This window comes from Trachypithecus francoisi, unplaced genomic scaffold (genome assembly GCF_009764315.1).
Source record: "Trachypithecus francoisi isolate TF-2019V2 unplaced genomic scaffold, Tfra_2.0 Lachesis_group0, whole genome shotgun sequence".
Lineage (NCBI taxonomy): Eukaryota > Metazoa > Chordata > Mammalia > Primates > Cercopithecidae > Trachypithecus > Trachypithecus francoisi.
In genome coordinates, this window is record NW_022681453.1 from 19,550,298 (window position 1) to 19,568,918 (window position 18,621).

Below are 18,621 nucleotides of genomic sequence, written 5' to 3' on the forward strand. Positions count from 1 at the left end.
GGTGGTGGGCCTGGCCACTGCCCTGTTTCCTGGGTGTGGTTTCTTGTAGGTACTAGTTGTGATCCAATTCTTGTTCTGGGCAAAGGTACCCAGAGAAATAGCTCATCTGGGGAGGAAGAGGAGCAGGCAGGTAGAGCTGGGAGGCCCAGGCCTGTGTCCTAGGGTTAGGCCCAAATAAAGATACTGCACTGAGCCAAGGTGGATGGGGTCTCTTGCCCATCGGGACATCCCAGCCTTCTGGGCGCTTGACAGCCTTAGTAGGCCTTTTCCCTGGAGGCGGGTCTGGGCTTTACTGGGAGGCCAGGAAAGCTTTCTTCTGCCACTAGATCAGCCTTGCCACTCTCTGGGTTATTTTAGGGCCTGTTCCATTTCCTCCTTGCTGGTGCCTTGTTCAGCTACTTCCCAGCTTCAACTTTGCATGGGGCTGCTTAATGGGTGGTGGTAGGCTTGCTGAGGGACCTTCTAGGCTCCCACTTAGGCCAGGGCAGGGGAGGGGGTAGGAAGTGTTCTTACTTGTAGAATTAGGGGGTTGCTCAGCCAGGAAAGGAGCTGCTGTGCCCCACACACCTCCTGGATCCTAGGAGCCCTGCCTTCTTAGCTCCCTTCTTCCACTGTGACAGGAGCTCCACCTTTTCTCCAGGTGGAGGAAGAGGAAGTTTGTTATGGTGCAGGGCTTGTGTGTGCATGCATGTACTGTCACTGAGCATGCCTCAAGAACTTTCTGTGTGCGCAGGATCCTGGACCTTTTTGCCTAGAGGCCTGGAGTGATGGAGAGAGATGGGGAGGCCATCAGTTACAGTGCAGCACAAGACCTTCTCCCTGGTGGGTACTTGGGATCAGAGAGGAGGGGCTGCTTGGTGGAGAGCAACAGAAGGCTTTGAAGGGGAAAGTTGAGCTGAGTCTTGCAGGATGGGCAAGAGTTTCCCAGGCAGAAGGGACTGTGGAATAGAGTGAAGAAGGACATGTCAGACAGAGGAAGTAGCTTACGCAAAGGCAGGAAGCATGGGAGGACGTGGCATGTTTGGGGAGCTGCAAATAGTTTCATGTGGGTGTGTGTGGGGGTGTGGCGGGTGAAGAGGCTGGCAAGGCGGGCTGGGCCAGAGCCTGGATCCATCCCTCCCTCTGCTATGCAGACACTCAGTAGGTGCCTGCCCATCTGGGCTGTGCCCCTGCTGGGGCCTGAGGCTGCAGAAACGGAGTGCAAGGTGAGTGTGTGGGCAAATTCATGCAGTATTATGTAGGCCACTCCAAAAGAACCTTGCCTACTTGGCTTGTGAATTTAGTTTCATCCTAGAGGTAAATTGGGAGCCATTGAGCGGTTCTAAGCAAGATGACCACATGTGTTCTGTTGCCTTTTGGCTACTGAAGAGGATGTTGAGCTGGGAGTCCCATGAGGGCTGCTGAAGCGTTCCCAGGAAAGACCCTGGAACTCAAACCCAGGCAAACCAGCAGTAGAAAGGAAGAGATCAAGTGACCTTCCACCTGTTTCTCCATGTGACTTATGTAGATGTTTCTTTTGCACAGCACAGGTTGGTAAGGTCAGGGACATGAAGATAGGCTTTGTGGCAGGCAGTGTCCCTTGGCTTGTCAGCAGGAGGTCCACCAGGTAACTTCCTTCCTATCTGGTCATGCTCAAGTCTTGGCGTGTGAGTAGGGCAGTTGCACCATCTAGAGACAAGAGGTGGTATTGCAGTGGTCTCCTGTGCCTCTGGGTGGGATGGGAGGAGTTCAGGCCAAGAGAAGTGACTGTGTGCAAGGTAGACTTGTGGAGGTCAAGAGAGTTTACAGCAAATTATTGGGGAAGAAGAGAGTGCCACTGAACCACTCTGAAAGGCTCTCCAAGAGGGCATTTGAACCTGAAGGACAGGCAGGGAGGAGCTGCATATTCAGAGGTTTGGGTCGTTGAGCATTCTAGGCCATGGACAGTTGTTTGGACTGTGTCATAGCTACTAATAACCAACAATTATGGAGCACTTGCTGAATGCTGGGCCCAGGCTAAGCTCTCATGAAGTTTGTTTAATATAGCAGTTCTGTAATAGATATTGAGGAACTGGGGCTCCCAGAACCCAAGGGACTTGTCTAGAATCACACGACTCAGATTCACACCGTGGCCTGCCTCTCTCAAGCTTTGTTTCTGACCACTACACCCTGTTGCCTGCCACTAAAGCTCTGAGCCCAGTTTGGATGCCATAGGATTCAAGGGGGCTGCAAGGGGACCAGAGCCACAGGCAGTTGAGGGTTACCGTTAGGGTCTGCTTAGAGGTGAGAGCCTGGAATAGGTGCCCAAGTCCCAGGCAAACTGTGACTAAAAGGAAGGACTGGGTTGGCTTCAGTAGAGGAGGCCATTCAGGGCTGAGAAACCCCCAGGGGATTTCAGAGAGGGCTTGGAAAGGGGCTGTAATGGGAGGGAGAGGTGAGAACAGGTAATAATGAATGACTTCACAGTGCTGGGAAGGAGGGGTAGGGAGGGGAGTAAGTGGAGGTAGAGGGAGAAGCCTGTTTAAACTTAGGGGTCATCCCTGTGAAGGTGAACTGCTGGCAAAAAAAATTTTTTTTTGTGGTGGGTGGGGAGAAAGGAGCCTTTAGAGTTGAGCAAAACCCAGGATTGAGGGTACAAGGTCTGTGCTGAATCTCTTGGATTTAAGATCATATGTCTCCGAGGGCCCAGCCTGAAGGCAGGTACAGACTTAGGCACCTGGAAAGCTGACATGGGAAACAGGGAGCAGTAGGTGAGACAAAGTGAGGCCTCCTGATGCCAGGCGGAGAAATGAGTACTGGGCCTTGCAGCCTTGGGTCAGTCCTAGGAAGTGGTGGAGGCTCACACAGGAGCCTTACATGGCTGAGGTTTCTGGGAGCCAGAGGAGGGAAGTTAGGTAGGGAGGGGAGCAGAGTGGAAAGTACAGGCACTAACAACCTATAGAGACTTGGAGGGGAACCCAGTGGTCTTGGCTTTTAGCCAGGAAGGGACTTAGGAAGTGGGATAGGTCCCTGGATGGGCCATGGGTTGGAGAAGAAGTCTAGAGGCTCTGGTGATGGTAGCTGGCCCTACAAGAGGGATGGGGAGGATGATCTCTTCACAGAATTTCACCAGCAACTCAGAGGCCAGTGATCCCAATCCTATGTCCTGACAGGTACTTCCTGCAGCCCCTCCACACCCACTTGCCAGGTCCTGACCCTGCAAGCATGTGTGTAAACACACGCGCACACACACACACACACGTGCGCGTTCTTGCTTTCCTAGGGCATGACCTTGGAGGGCTCTGAGCTCTTTATTCCTACTCCTCTTTGCTCCCTTGCCTGCCATAATTTCTCTGCCCATGAAGCCTGCTCTTCTCCAGGAGATAGGAGGGAAATGAGCTAATAGGATTGTTCTGGACCCAGGCTGAAGGATCAGCCACTGTACAGTTCTGCTGGTGGCCCTGGGGCGTGGGGGCTGACAGAGGGTTTCATGGTGGGGTGGAATGGCCCCCTCAGTGGAGGCATGTGGAGGGTGATGGTTCAGTGGTCATCTCTGTCCTTCCCTCTCCTGGCCTCCGGGAGGGCAGAGACCAAGTCTAACCCCTCAGCATGATCCCTGGGTTTCCACAGGGCGTGGCATGTTTGTTGAAGGAATAGATGAGAGTCCTGTGGTACGATGCCACAGGCAGGGGCCATAGGTGGGTTTCAGTAAGAAAACAGCTAGCTCTGTCCTGGTATCTGGGGCTGCATGGCTTGTCAGAGCTGGTGGTGGTTTTAGGCCTGATCTGGCACAACCCCAGGAGGAAGGAGGTCTGAGGGCCTCCTTCCTTTGCCCAACTCTCACACCCATGCTTTGCTTCCCCAGGTGCCCCCTGATAAGTGCCGATGTGCCGTGGGCAGCATCCTGAGTGAAGGTGAGGAATCGCCCTCCCCTGAGCTCATCGACCTCTACCAGAAATTTGGCTTCAAGGTGTTCTCCTTCCCGGCACCCAGCCATGTGGTGACAGCCACCTTCCCCTACACCACCATCCTGTCCATCTGGCTGGCTACCCGCCGTGTCCATCCTGCCTTGGACACCTACATCAAGGTGAGGTACAGGCCTGGGGTGTGTGTGTTGGGGACAGCCAGGCCCCTTGGGTGGAGCTAAGGAGGACTGCCTAGAATGGGAGGAAGAGGTGGTTTTGGCAGAGCAGCACCCTGGGACCCTCATGGAACAGGTACCTGTGGAGCTAAGAAGATGGGCAGAGGTTGTTGGCATCTCTTTCAGATGCCCAAGATCTTGTGGGAGCTGGAGCATATCCCAAGAGCATGGAGAGCTTGTTCATAAACCTAGTCTGGTTAGTTTGGCTCTCTAGCTTTGACCAAAGACATCCTTAGTGCTTATCCCACACTCTGGCTCAGATGAATGGACAGGCCACTTTATTCTCATCCTGCTGGAGACCTGCACAGCAAGGACCTGAGGCTCCCAGTGTCTGGGCAGGCCCCAGGTAATCATGTATTGCCCGTGGCCCTGCCTCTGCATGGGCTTATATACCTGCTCCCAGAGGCCAGGGCTGGAGCAGCAGTGGCAGGCTCTGTCTCCTTTACTTCCTGACTTGGCCACTGGCAATGCTGGCAGCCCAACCTTCCTGGAGGAAGGAGAGCCAGCCACCAGGTCATCTGACAGGGATTTCTGTGTCTACAGAGATAGATTTTTTAAAAACATGCCCTGTTACACATCCCTCCTCCCCTAAATGTTTTGTAAATTTGGGTGCTAGGGAGATGACCCCAGTTGGGTTTGGATGTGATTCTTTGTTCATTCGTTTAACTTGTATTTATTGTCTGCGTGCCAGGTGCTATAATGGGCACAATGTGAATGAAACATTGGTGCATGAAACAGACATTCACAGTGAGGTGGTGAAGATAGGTAATAAATGTCAGACAAAAATGGGACATGTGCTAGAGAAGGAGAGGGTGAGAAAAGTCGGGGAACCAACTTGGACAGAATGATCAGGGACGGCTTCTCAGAGGAGACAACCTCAAGGCAGAGTCCTACAAGAGCCTTTAGAGAGGAGGTAAGAACTTCTAGGCAGAGCTTTGATCTACATGCAGCAGGAAGTCACTGCAGTGTTCCAGCCAGGAAAATAACACAGTTGGAGCCACGTCTGTACAAGATGGGCTGTCCCATCTCTGGGCATGGTGGAACTGGACCATAGACCTGGGACCAGGTGGAGATGCTTAGACCTAGGGCTGAGGAATTAGCCTAGGAGGCTATCATGAATCCTATTGTGAGTGGTGGCAGCTTGGGCAGGCCCAGTGGCTACAGAGATGTGGATAAGGATAGAGATTTACAATCACTTATGGGATAGAACTGATGGACTTTGGGTGGATTCGCTGTTGGGGAAGGAGAGGCAATGAGGGAGTCACAGAGGGCTCTGCTCCCCTCTGGCCTGGGCAGGTGGGCAAGCATGTAATGATGCTTTTCACTGACATGTGGGAAACTGAGGGAGGCCCTGGTTTTGGGGGGAAGGTAGCTATTTGGGCTATGTCAGGGGAGCTGCCTGAGATACATCTAAGTTGGGGGGTGTGGAGTCAGCAATGGTATGTGTAGCCTGGAGTTGAGAAAAGGCTGGGCTGGTGGATATATTTGGGGACATCAGCCTGTTGGCAGTATTTGACCTGGGAGGCTGCCCTGTGCCTCCCAGCCTCTGTGGGGTCAGGTAGGCGATAGACAGCCTGTGGCAGCAAAGGCTGTGCAGAGGGTGTGGCCAGTGTGGCAGGGGTCAGAGAACAGGACAAGAGAGTCAGTGGGAATGAGAGCCTGCTACACTTGGAGGATCCTTGCAACTTTGTTCACCAAAGCAGCTTGGGGAAAGGGACAGAGTGTTGATGATGGAAATGGGAGCTCAGATGTCCCTGGAGTCTGGTGTTGGGGCTGAGGAATGAATAAATGAGGCCCTGGGTCACCAGCTGTGTCCTTGGTGGTCAAGAACAGGTTTGAAGAATCAGGAGTGAGAAGACCTGGAAAGGGGAGGGCTGTCACAGTGGTAGGGCAGGGGCACAGGGAGAACAGAGGGGAGTTTCCTTTGTGAGCTGGAGGGTGGTGGCCAGAAGGGGTGCTGGGCAGGATGTGCTTGCCTGGCTGCGGTTGGACTGGAGGTGGGGGCGGGCTGGCTGGTGGTGTAGGCAGGAAGGAAGATACCAGTGCCCTAGGCCTGCTTAGTGTGCCACCTCTGGGGAGTCCTCCCCCATTTCACTCAAGGAAGGCCTCTCCAGTCCTGTCGGTGCCATCCTCAACCTCGTGGGCCCGTCTGGAGGGGCACCCCCGGGAAGAGACTTCTTGGGTTCCAGACCTCAGAACAGGACGTGTGGCATGTGGTGTGGTGGCGAGCAACTCAGCCACCAAAGCCTTTTCCTGGCTTCAGGGGTTTATTTTTAGACACCTTTGTCCAAATTTCCCGGCCCCTGACAGTTTCACAAGTTGCCTGGTTTTGACGTCACCTCTTTGATGAAAGCCCTTCCTCCTTCCTCCCCGCTCCCATGGGAGCCTGTCAGCTGTGATCCTAGAGTGGGGGTTGAGACAAGAAAGCCAGGGATGTGGGGGAGAGCAAGGGGCTTCTCCCCTGTGAGGCATGCTTGTGTGGGCTTGGCCATCAGCAGGGAGAGTAAGATAGAGGCCAGCTGCCCACAGAAGAGGCATGGCCCAAGGTCCTGGGCTTGTTTTGGCAGCAGGGTGTGGGGGTTGCCTCTACCCCTGTGTTTAGCCTGACCTTGCGTCTTGGGGAACAAAGCCAGGGGAGAGATGAGGAAGGGGCTAGCTCTGTTTGCTGGTCACAGCATGCAGTGGACAGGGGTGGCCCTGTGCCTCTCTCAGCCCAGGAGACAGCAAGGAGAGAGTATAAGCTTCCTTTCCATCCCTGCCTTCATCTCCTCTGCCCTGGGGTCAAAGAAAGGAGATTACTAATGAGACTGGGTGCTTCTGACTCTAGCGCCAACAGCTGACTGCCTTTAGCTGTGTGTGTGTGCGTGTGTGTACACCCTTCTTTTTCTCTCTGGATCTGGGACTGCTGTGAAGGTTCTTCAAATGGAATGACAGCAGCCGTCAGCTTTCTGTTTTGTCAGGGGTGAGGGATGCCAGGAGCCCTGCTGCCAGGAGTTGTGGGGGGAGGATGTGTCAGGCTCACCAGCCTCTCTAGAGGCTGGGTGAGGGGCAGGGGTGAATGGATCTTAGCTTTGGGTTTGGGAGGTGGAGAGCAGCTGCTGTCCTGGGAGTTGCAGATGTGCCTGAGCCTGGGACCAGATTGATCTCATGGGACAGAGGGACCTGAGACCAACAAACCCGAAGTTCATAGTGCGAGGCCCAAGGAGCACTTGTCAGGACTCTCGGGATTCTGGAAGGGATGGCTGATCTCAGCTTTCCTGGTTTGCATGGCAGCCTCTGGCTCTCTGGCTAGCCTCCCCCAGCTTGGCAGCCTGGCAAACTGCTATAGGAGCTGGAGCTCTGCCTTTCTCCATGTAAACTGCTAAGGGCCCCCAGGCTGAACACTCATTCCCCAGGAATCCATGGGTACTGTGTGACCATCACTCCATATGGAAGATGCCTCAGCTTTGTCAGGCTGCTCCACTGGAGTCCAAGGAGGTGGCCTCTAGTACAGGAGGAGACCACTCCCCAAGTCCCAGGAAGGGGGTGTCTTCTGGAAGCTGCAGGATGGAACAGAGCTTGTTTGAAATTGCAAACCTGCAGAGGAGAGATGGGGCCCAGATGTGAGCCCAGAGCAATGGGCAGAGGCCCCCAAATTCACCACAGTCTTAATGAGTGTCCAGGGAAGGCTTCGGACACATGGAACAGACCAGGACTGAGGGATGGACCTAGGAATTCCATGTGTGGGATTGTGTGTGTAAGGTCTCTAGTGCAGTTTGCTCATATCTGTCTGTAGCACTTGGTGGGAAAGGCCATTAAGAGTGCTCCACTGGCATAGCCAAGCCCCCATACCTGACTTCTCTCCCAGATCCGTCCAAAGTCCTTTTCATAAGTGTCCTTCCCCGTGGTCTCTGATTTCAGGGAGTTTTTAGGGGAGGGTCTTTGTAAAATGGTTTGATCTTCTTCTCCCAAGTTTAGGGTGTTACAGGGCATTGTTCATGTAGCGGCTGATTGGCTGGGGAGTGCAGGTGGCCCTGGAGGTCAGACTAATGTCTGACCATCCACCATCAAATTGGAGAAAAGTGTGTGGGGAGGGGTCACCAAGGGGATGTAGTGAGCCTCTGAGGGGAACCTTGGTGGCTGAATTCTGGGACAGCTGGGTTGACTGGGACTGTCTTACCAGGGGCTTAAAGGGGATAAGGTCAGGTGTGGTGGCTCATGCCTGTAATCCCAACACTTTGGGAACCTGAGGCAGGAGGATCACTTGAGCCCAGGAGTTCAAGACCAGCCTAGGCAACATAAGTGAGACCCTGCCTCTAAAAAAAAAAAAAAAACAGGAAAAAAAAAAAATTAGCCAGGCACTTATAGTCCCAGCTACTCAGGAGGCTGAGGTGGGAGGATCGCTTGAGCCTGGGAGGTCAAGGCTGCAGTGAGCCATGATTATGCCACTGCACTCTATCCTGGGTGACAGAGTGAGACTCTGCTGAAAAATAAATAAATAAATGAAGGGGACATGGTGGCTCACCCCTGTAATCCTAGCACTTTGGGAGGCCGAGGCAGGTGGATTACTCCAGCTCAGGAGTTTGAGACCAGCCTGGGCAACATGGTGAAACCTCGTCTCTACAGAAAAAAAATACAAAAAAATTAACTGGGCATGGTGGCATGGACCTGTGGTCTCAGCTAGTCAGGAGGCTGAGACAGGAGAATTGCTTGAGCTCAGGAGGCAGAGGTTGCAGTGAGCCAAGATCACGCCATCGCACATCAGCTTGGGTAACAGGAGTGAAACCCATCTCAAAAAATAAAAGTAAAAACATTAAAAAAAAAAAAAAAAAGAAGAAGAAGAAGAAGAAGAAGGAAGGAAAAGGAAGGAAGTAAAGTAAGGAAGTAAGGCAAGGACCCCAGACCATAGTTCTCAGACTGTTCTGACTGTGCTGAGGTGCCCTGTGGCTATTAGCCTGGGGCGGAGGCTGTACTCAGACCCTTACCTGCTTCACCTGAGGTAGTTCTGCCTGTGCGTTTTACAACCCAGGTGTCTTGAGCTTTTGTTTGGAAGGGAGCTTCTGAGGCTCAACTGGTTTGAAAACCTCTGTCCTAAGAGAGGTACAATACTGGGCAGATGCCACCTCCAGTCCCGCCCACTGCATGTCTGTTCTCGATCCTGAGGATGCTGTAACTGCAGTGTGAGTGGATCTGGGAGGCACCAGGGCCCAGCCCTTGTGCAGGTAGGGCAGGGGCTCCAAAGAGAGGCACTTGTCTTGAGGGGAGTGTGACTGATTGGAAGCTGGACCTGGAGGGACCCTGGGAAGCTGCAGGTTGGAGTTCTCCTGGGGTGGTGGTGACTGAACTCCTGAGTGGTGATAGCATTATGGGGCAGCCATCTTGGAACTAAGGCCTGTGGGCCCCAGCAGGGTGCCTGTGGAAGTGGGTCAGCCTATTGAGCCATGGCTGTGAGGAAGCTCGAAACAGCCTGGCCACAGCCTGCGTTCTGTCCAGTGGGAACAGAACCCCTTGTGTTTGTTTCCCCTTAGTCTGCCTCAGTGACCCTGAGGGAGTCAGTAGGTGGGTCTGAGTCCACGCTGGGGTCAAAACATCAGTGCAGAGCAACAAGGCCACGGCAGGGAAAATACTGGTGAGGACGCCACGCGCGGTGGCTCACGCCTGTAATCCCAACACTTTGGGAGGCTGAGGTGGCTGGATCACCTGAGGTCAGGAGTTTGAGACCAGTCTGGCCAACACGGTGAAACCCCATCTTTACTAAAAGTACAAAAATCAGCTGGACTTGGTGGCACACGCCTGTAATCTCAGCTACTCAGGAGGCTGAGGCACGAGAATTGCTTGAACCCGGGAGGCAGAGGTTACAGTGAGCTGAGATCACAACACTGCCCAGTGAGCTGAGATCACGACACTGCCCTTCAGCCTGGGTGACAGAGCAAGACTCCATCTCAAAAAAAAGAAGCAGGTGAGGAAGCCCCAACAGGAATGTGAAATCTGCGGTCATTTCCCTCTTCCTGACTGTCACCTTTGCCAAGCTAATGTGGGAGGCTTCCAAACTTTATTTTTAACAAGGGAGGCCCTCTTGGCATCTCAGCTCAGTCACTTATTCAGCAAGAGACTGAGGTCTCTTGTGTGTGTCATTGTTCTGTGCATGGAGGAACCAGCTAGGAGGCATGATAGAGTCCTAATCAAAGCCAGTATCCCCGTTGTTTTACAGATGGGGAGGCTGAGGCCTAGGGAAGGAAGGTGCCCCAAGGTCAAGGGATGGAGCAGTGGCTGAGTCCAGACTGGGTCCCTTAGGCTGAGGATTGTTCTGATGGCTACATGCCTTTTGCCACTCTGTCCTATACATAAGTGGGGCTGGAACCAAGAGGCCAAGGACTTGTTGTCAATTTGGGATATGCCCTGGGGCACCATCCCGAGCATATCCCAAATCCACTTGATCTTCTTTCTCCAACCCTGGTAGTCACAGTTGGGGGCTAAGGCTTCAGGTCTAGGAGACTGCTGGGAGAGCCGAGTCTAAGCATAAGAAGAGGCTGTGTACCTGCTTGCCCAGCAGGCACTCACTAGTGCTCTGGGCACAGGAAGCAGCTGCTGCAGGCACCTTATTGGGCCTCATGTCCACACCCTCAGTGAGGCAGAGGCGGTTCTATTCCCAGGCTTCCCTCCCTGGATCTCAAGGGCTGGTTCACCTGCTGGTGCTGCCACCTGCTAAGTGGCCTGCTCTGGCACAGGGAGGAGGGCACTTTTGGCAGCATCAGGACCTGGAGCTGAGTGACAATCCTTCAGCACTCTTTCCTCCTCCATCTCCTCCAGCCACAGAGCCTAGCCATGCCTCGGGGTGGGGAGGGGAGGGATAGATTTGCTGGGAAAGGCAAAACAACCCTTGTAGGGTGGTGGCATTTGGGCTGCATCTGTAAGGTGGGCAGTGTTCCCCAGGTGGCAAGGCAGGTCAGGCAGAAGTACTGGCTTGGTGGCAGTCATGGTTTGTGTATCCAGTGAGACTGGAGTACAGGAGAGGAGCAAGAGTTTGGGCCTAAGAGATTAGGCTGGGTCCTGCAGGTACTAGGGAGACACTGATGGCGTCTGAGCAGATGAGTTACAGTATCCAGGCTGGGATTCAGATCAAGTCTCTTGAGTACCTGGGAGATAAGGAGGAAGAGCCAGAGGCCACAGCTAAATTCTGCAAAAGGATAATGCAAGTTAGCAGAAAGTAGCAGTGACTTTTCATTCCCAGATGTCCCCAAGCCAAGAGGCGATCCTCCCACCACATCAGGGCTTGGCTTCCCTGGCCCCCTTAGGGAGCTACCTTTGGGTATTGAGGTGTTGAGGGCCAGGCCTCTCCTTTTTGTTAGCCTAGGCACTGGAACCTGCTCCTTAGCCTCTCTAGCTTTACCCCACCTCCCTCCCTTCCCCCAGGAATGAAAGCACAAAGCCAGCCTTTGCTGGGGCGGCGTGGGAGCCACCACTCTCAAAATACCAGCTCGGATATTGTAGCTTGGCAGCCCTGCAGGACCCTGGGGGCTGAAGCTTGTCTGGATGGTGCTGTGGGGTTGGGCTGTCACCAATCCAGAGGGAGCCTTCTTACCCAGGCAGATGGAATTTACTTATCAAGGAAGAATTCTGTTGCTCTTCTCCAGGAAGCTCAAGATTGGAATTAGGGAGAGGAAAGAGATTCCAAGGAAAGAACTCGCAGTGCACCCCCTCTTCCCCAAGCAGAACTACTTCTCCTTCAGCTGAGCCCTCAGATGAGGAGAGGCTAGCTGTCTAGTTATGCAGGTGGGAAGGAAGGGACTTCCCTGAGGAGTGGAGCAGAGGTCAGAGGTCCTAGTTGGAGATGAGAAATTCAGGGCCTTTTCCTCTCCCTCTCTTCTGTCCCCTGTCTCCTCTGCATCCCCACTTGCCCACTTGTCCTTCCCCTCTGGCAATTCCTGACTCCTCTGGCTCTCAGGTGCTTGGCTTCACAGCTCCATCTGTACGAGCAGCCTTCCTGCTGCTGGGTAATCATCAGCAACCAGTTTGTCAGCTTGTGAGCAGGACAGGGCTCAAGGTCCTTGACTACACAGACAAGCTGCTAAGAGTGCTGGATCTTGGAGAGGGGGTAGGCTGTGGAGCTTGCGATGGTAGGGCCATCATCTGGAAGGCTGTGGCTCTCCTCCCAGATTTGCAAGGGAGAGCAATGGGATCTCAGGGCTGACTCACCCAGTGCTCTAACTGAGCTCTCCTTGGGGTACTCACTCCCGTACTCTCCAACCCTCTGGTCCGGCCACACAAGGGCCCAGGCCCGAGAAGGCCAGAGCAGGGCTGAGCCAGGGTTGTATCTTGGCCCTCTGGGCCTAGAGAAAGGTAAGGCTGGGTATGGATGCAGGATTAGGGGCCTCCCAGTCTATCTGGGCACTAAGGTGCTCCAGAGCCTGTGTCCCATGTGCCTGCTTAGAGGGAAACATTATTTCCCTACCCCTCAATACCCCAGTCTGCCCTGGTGCTTGACTGCTGCCTAGGCCCTCCTCCACGGGCTGCCCAGGAAGCCAGGGTCTGCGTCGTGCCAGGGAGATGAACAGAGGTGTAAATTGTGTGGCGAGCTGCCGGCTCTGAGGTGAAAATGAAAAGTCTTCAGGCAGTGGCAGCAGCAGGCGCAGCAGGCTGGGGTGCCAGGCACAGCACACCGTCTCCCGCCCCACTCTCCCTCACACCTTCCCCTTCTGCAGTCTTCCCCAGGTTCCCACCCAGGCGTGGACCTGCCTGCCTGGCTCCTCTGCCATTCCCTGCCTTTCAGCATGGGGCTCCCAGACTGGCCCTGGGTTCATCCTAACCCCAAGAGGGCTGTTATATCTCATTTCCATTATGTTTTCTTTTTTATTTTTTTTTTTTTGAGATAGAGTCGCATTCTGTCACACAGGTTGGAGTGCGGTGGCACTATCTTGGCTCACTGCAACCTCTGCCTCCTGGGTTCAAGCAATTTTCCTGCCTTAGCCTCCCGAGTAGCTGGGACTACAAGCATCCACCACCATGTCCGGTTAATTTTTATATTTTTAGTAGAGACAGCGTTTCACCATGTTGGCCAGACTGGTCTCAAACTCATGACCCCAGGTGATCCGCCCGCCTCAGCCTACCAAAGTGCTGGGATTACAGGTGTGAGCCACCATGCCTGGCCTCCATTATGTTTTCTAATTGGCTGATCTGCTGCACAGAAAAATGGGCTGTGCTTGAGTTACCTTTGTGACTTAATGTTCATGGTAGTCCCTCCATTGATTCTTTTTGGGTTTTCTGAATATACAGTTTTCTTATCTTCACATAATGGTGTTTTTATTCATCGTTTCCAGTTCCTCACTTCTTTTGAGATCATCTATTCTAATCTCTTCCTTTCTTTCCCTTTCCTCCCTTTCCTCCCTTTCCTCCCTTCCCTTCCTTCCCTTCCTTCCCTCCCTTCCCTCCCTCCCTCCCTCCCTCCCTTCCTTCCTTCCTTCCTTTTTTTTCTTTTTCTTTTTTGAAACAGTTTTGCTCTGTTGCCCAGGCTGGAGTGCAGTGGTGCGATCTCGGCTCACTGCACCTCTGTCTCCCGCGTTCAAGCAGTTCTCCTGCGTCAGCCTCCCAAGTAGCTGGGATTACAGGCACCTGCCACCACACCTGGCTAATATTTGTATTTTTAGTAGAGTTAAGGTTTCACCATGTTAGCCAGGCTGGTCTGAAACTCCTGACCTCAAGTAATCCACCCGCCTTGGCCTCCCAAAGTGCTAGGATTACAGGCGTGAGCCACCACGCCTGGCCAAAGAGGGAAAGAGGGAGGGAGTGATAGGCCAAAAGCCTACAGCACCTGGTGTTCCTAGGCAGTCTCCCATCCAAGTACTAACTAGACCCGATCCTGCTTAGCTTCTGAGATCAGACAAGATCAGGCGCATTCAGGGTGGTATGGCTGTAGACCCTTTATTTCATACTTGGGCAAATTGAGGGCCAGAGGGAAGCTACCCATTTGTCTAGCCAAGCCAACGCCCTAGGCTCCTGCCTGGGGTGCTCTCTGCCACGTCCTGCTTCCTCTCTCCCCTCCCTGGCAATCCTGTCTTACTCCCTATCTCCTTTGCCTGCTATTTTCAGAGCTTTGGGCTCTCCTGGTGTGAGGGGAGAGTAGAGAGAGGGGAAGTGCTCACCAGCCCTTCTGCAGGCTCTCCCTGTTGGTGTGGCAAGGCCCCAGAGCACCAACAGACAGGTCTAGCTTCTGGGCCAGAGGCTTTGAGGCAGCCTGGTGGAGGTGAGAGGAAAATTTCTGGGCAGAATAATAACCTGCTACCTTCTAGCTGCAGCCTCTTGCTGTACCTCCACAAAGCATTCACATGCCATGAAGACCAGCTGCCTGAGGGGCCTCTAGGGTCTGAGCCCCCACTTGCAGGGACTGCTGTGTGCAGGCAGGTACATGTCGTCGTCTGTAATTAAAAATGAGCATGCATCACTTCATCCAGCAAGGAGATGCCACCACCTCGGGTGGGATGCAACAGCTGCTTTCTGGCTGTGCAGCTGCCTGGGTGTCCAGCCTGGCACAGAAGGATAGATAGGATTGGGTAGCTCAGGGTGAACAGTAAGGCAAGGCCCAGGACCCCTCAGCCAGACCTCATCCCTTTCTGGGCCTAGAGCTTAGGTAGGAGATGTGACCCAGTCCTTGGCCCACACGTTGCCTCCTTCTTTTGGGCATTTGCAGCCACCTAATTCTAAGCAAACCTCCAGCCTCTGGGTAGCCTGGGAGTGGGACCCATCATCAGCCTCCATCCTGGGCCTGATCTTTTCTGTCTTCGATTTGCTCCCAACCCCTAGATGAAGCCAGGGCACAGGGTGATGTCCTGAGTACAAAGCACTAAATGAGGATAGTTCAGGTCCTCTCTTATCTCTTTTCTTCCTCTCCCATAATTCAGAAAGACCTGCTGGGGAGGCACTATGGGTCCTGTGGGGAAACCTTGGCCTGGTGTATCAGTCTTGCCCTGTTGTGGGAGCCCTTAGCTGAATGGGCTAAATGCCTGCACCCTACCCAGGAGACGAACTGAGGCTGAGGTGAGTTGGGAGTGTGTGATGTGTCCCCAAGGTAGCCGAGGCAGTGGTACTGTGGCAGCCTGTGTGAGGTGGGTGAGCTGCTCCTTCCCCTTTTTACCAGCACTCCTGAGTGGGTGAGCAGGTGTTGGTGCAGGGTGGGGTGGTGGTGGGGAAGTGCTGGTGTTTGGGGTCTCTTAGAAATTCCTGCATCATGGGTGGTGTCACAAGTCCTCATCTTGTTTCTGCATGTGGAAGACCCAGGTGGGAGGGAAGGCCCGGAGGTGTGTCTGAGGGACCAGAACTCTGAATCCAGTTTCTAGCAGTCCTTGGCAGCACCTTGGCATGATTCACTGACTTTTGCCTGTTAGGTGGAAAGGAATGTGAACATCTGCAACTTTCCCACCTTGGAAAGAGGCTTTATGGTCTCCTTGGGTCTGTGTGTGGGAGTGAGCTGCTCTGGGCTGTGGGTTTGTCAGATGGCCAGTGGTGTCAGTGGCAGAGCATGTTCTCATGTCCTGGCGATGCTTCCACACACTTCTGGCTGTCTGGGCTGTGGAAGGGGGTGTGCCAGGGGTAGGAGGACCCCAGGCCCACCCAGGCTCTTCACCAGAGGGGCCAGCCCAGTGTGACCTTGAGCTAGTGTCCTTGGCCATTGGCAGTCTGCTCTCCAAGGGCTCCCTGGGGCTAGCTGAGGGAGAGGCAGCTGGCCTTGCCTTCCTCCAATGATTTTCCAATATTTACTGGCTCATTGACATATTTCCCGGGCTGTGGCTCCTACCGCGCAGCAAGGACCTGAGAGCCAGCCATGGTCACCCTCTCTTCCCTCTGAGGTTGCACCTGACTGGGAGGGAAAGGGCTTGTCCTCTCTGCCTGGTCACTCAGGGACAGATCATATAGCTCGTCCTGCCCCTCACCCTCTATTCCCAGCCCCCACTAGACTCGTTCTTGCTCAGTGGGCAGAGCATGGAAGGGAGAGCAGTCTCCCAGGAAGGGCCAGGGGCAACTACAAGCCCTTCTCTGTCTGTGGGCCTGGCTTATAAGTTTGCTCCTTTGCCTTCTTCCTGCCCTTTCTCTACCCAAGTCTGAATTTTGGTAGGACCTGGTGCTATAATGATTTGGGGCTTAACAGTCAATGGCACTTTAATTAGCTCCATGTCTCCCTCCAGTAGGGAGGACCAGGGCCCCCAGGTAACAGCGGATAGGACCAGGCTAATTTTGGACCTGAGGCTGCCCCTCCAGGGGTCTGGGAACAGGCTGTAGGACCTGGTGCTCCCTGTGTGGGATGCTGTGAGGAGGGAGAGCTGAGCAGAGAAGGAAGGGCTGTGTGGCAGGGCCACAGTTTTCTCTCCATCCGCTGTCTCCCTTGTTCCTCTATTGTCCCTGATGGCTCTGAGATGAAGGCGATGGCAAGTATGGAGGATGCAGTTTCCATGGCAACGGGGCTGTCCACAGCCGGGCAACTTCAGAGCCAGGCTCTCCGGAGGAGGCAGATGCGCAGAACAGCTGCAGACTGCCTCCCGCCTGCCAACAAGGAGGCTGGCAGAGCAGGTGGCACAGGGTGGCAGCCTGGTGCTGCCCAGCCTAGGGGAGAGGGTGGAAAGAGTAGTACTCCCTCTTATCATCTTGTTACTGCCAAGTTCCTCCAGAAGGGAAGCTAGGGAGGTGGCTTGAGTGTTGAGAGGGGTTGGGGTAGGGTCCCCGTTGTCCCTGGAATCTCTGGGTGGACACAGGCTCTAGCTTCTGGGATCTTCCCCAAAAGCCAAATGTCTGCTGCTCTTGTGATGGCCACTCAGCTGCTACGCTTTGGACCCTTTGTCCAGAGTGTGAGGATGTTGGTGAAGGCCATGCCCTGACTAGATTCAGGGATCCTTTTCTTCCATCTAGCTACTGGGGAAGGACCTGGATCTTCTTCAGGGGCCTCCCTGCCCCTGGCCTCAGTGACCTGGCCCAGTTTCCTGAGTGGGGCTCAGGTTTGGCAGATGCCTGCCTCCAAGTGCTGGCATTGGAGGGGCCCCAGAGCCTGACAGCTCCTGCTTCCTGACACTGTGATCTTGTTTAGCATCCTCCTGGAGACCAAGGCTGGAGTGGGTATGTGGGTGGGTAGAGAAGCAAAGACAGCCATCTGTGTGTTTAGAAATGGGAGGTGTCAGGGGCATGGACTCTTGAGGTGGAGGAAGCCCCGAGGGCACCCAGGTTGGCAAAGAAGATTTGAATCCAACTATTAAAAAATGATGACTTTCCTTCACTGACCTTGGAAGCATCAGGGTTGGGGTGTTCTATTTTATTGTTGAGCACATGGAGACTTAGGATGAAAGGCTTTACCTGGATCACCCGTGGAGTCAGAGGCTGAGCCACAACCAGACATGGGCCAGGCCATCCACCTCCCACGTGGCCTCCTAGATGCACCCTTCCTCCAGCTGGCTGCTGAAGGTACTAGCTAGATAAACCTTTCAGGCTCACTCCCCTTTCCCTTTATCATCCATGGGCTTGCTTTTTTTTTTTTTTTTTTTTTGAGACGGAGTCTCCCTCTGTCGCCCAGGCTGGAGTGCAGTGGCCGGATCTCAGCTCACTGCAAGCTCCGCCTCCCGGATTTACACCATTCTCCTGCCTCAGCCTCCCGAGTAGCTGGGACTACAGGTGCCTGCCACATCGCCCAGCTAGTTTTTTATATTTTTTAGTAGAGACGGGGTTTCACTGTGTTAGCCAGGATGGTCTCGATCTCCTGACCTCGTGATCTGCCCGTCTCAGCCTCCCAAAGTGCTGGGATTACAGGCTTGAGCCACCGCGCCCGGCCTGGGCTTGTTTTTAACTGTTCATTGCTTGCTTGCTTTAGTTGAAGGAGGTTCCTCAACCCTAGGGTTGGCCAGGCAGGCGGACAAGTGGAGTCCTGGAATGGTTTCTCCTTGCCAGGCAATAAGTTTCTCATTACTGCTAAGTGGAAGGCTCATTTCAGAGCTCATGGTGAGAGTGGTGCGAGTGCTATAAATAGTCGTATTGTGAAGGTTGGCGGGTAAGCAGTGACGGCAGGGGCCTTGCAGTCATCTTAGTGGGTATTTGTGTTCCGTCGCAGGAAAGGTGGGGGGGCAGACCGTGAGTGAGAAGCACTTGACCCCCTGTTCTGGCTGTCACTGCCCGCCTCAGGGTGACTCTGGCATGTCTGTTCCCCTCCATACACATCAGAGCATTGGATTCTGTGTCTAGGCAGAGGGAGGTGGAGTGCCTTTTGGAACTTGGGGCCCAAAAGGTGGTACATCAGCCCATTGCATAATGTCCTGTGCTAGATCTACTTGTCTTACCTGCCCTTCCAGTCCAGGGTCTCCCTCCTCCCTATCAGCTAAAACCCTGGGTTTATACGTGAGGAGGTATGGGAACCACACCTGATAGTCTCAGAGGTTGATATAGATCTGAACTAGCAGGGGAATGAATGGGAGTGGAAGTGTTGTTTAACTGGCCTTGATCCTTGTTCAGAGTCTATAGTAGCATGTCTGCAAGAGCAACGGCTGGAGGCCTAAGGACTGAGGGTACTGGTCTTC

General features: G+C 53.9%; 1 protein-coding gene and 1 pseudogene across 4 annotated transcripts in view; one reads left to right on the forward strand and one right to left on the reverse strand.

Moving 5' to 3' along the window:
* TEX264 (testis expressed 264, ER-phagy receptor) overlaps positions 1 to 18,621 on the forward strand; it is a 33,376-nt gene that overhangs the window by 9,404 nt on the left and 5,351 nt on the right. For all 4 annotated transcript variants that reach the window (XM_033209050.1, XM_033209057.1, XM_033209067.1 and 1 more), the window contains exon 3: positions 3,824 to 4,045. In XM_033209050.1, the coding sequence (XP_033064941.1) occupies positions 3,824 to 4,045 (222 nt within the window). The remainder of the gene's footprint in view (positions 1 to 3,823; positions 4,046 to 18,621) is intronic.
* On the reverse strand, positions 13,875 to 13,993 carry LOC117084656 (annotated as a pseudogene).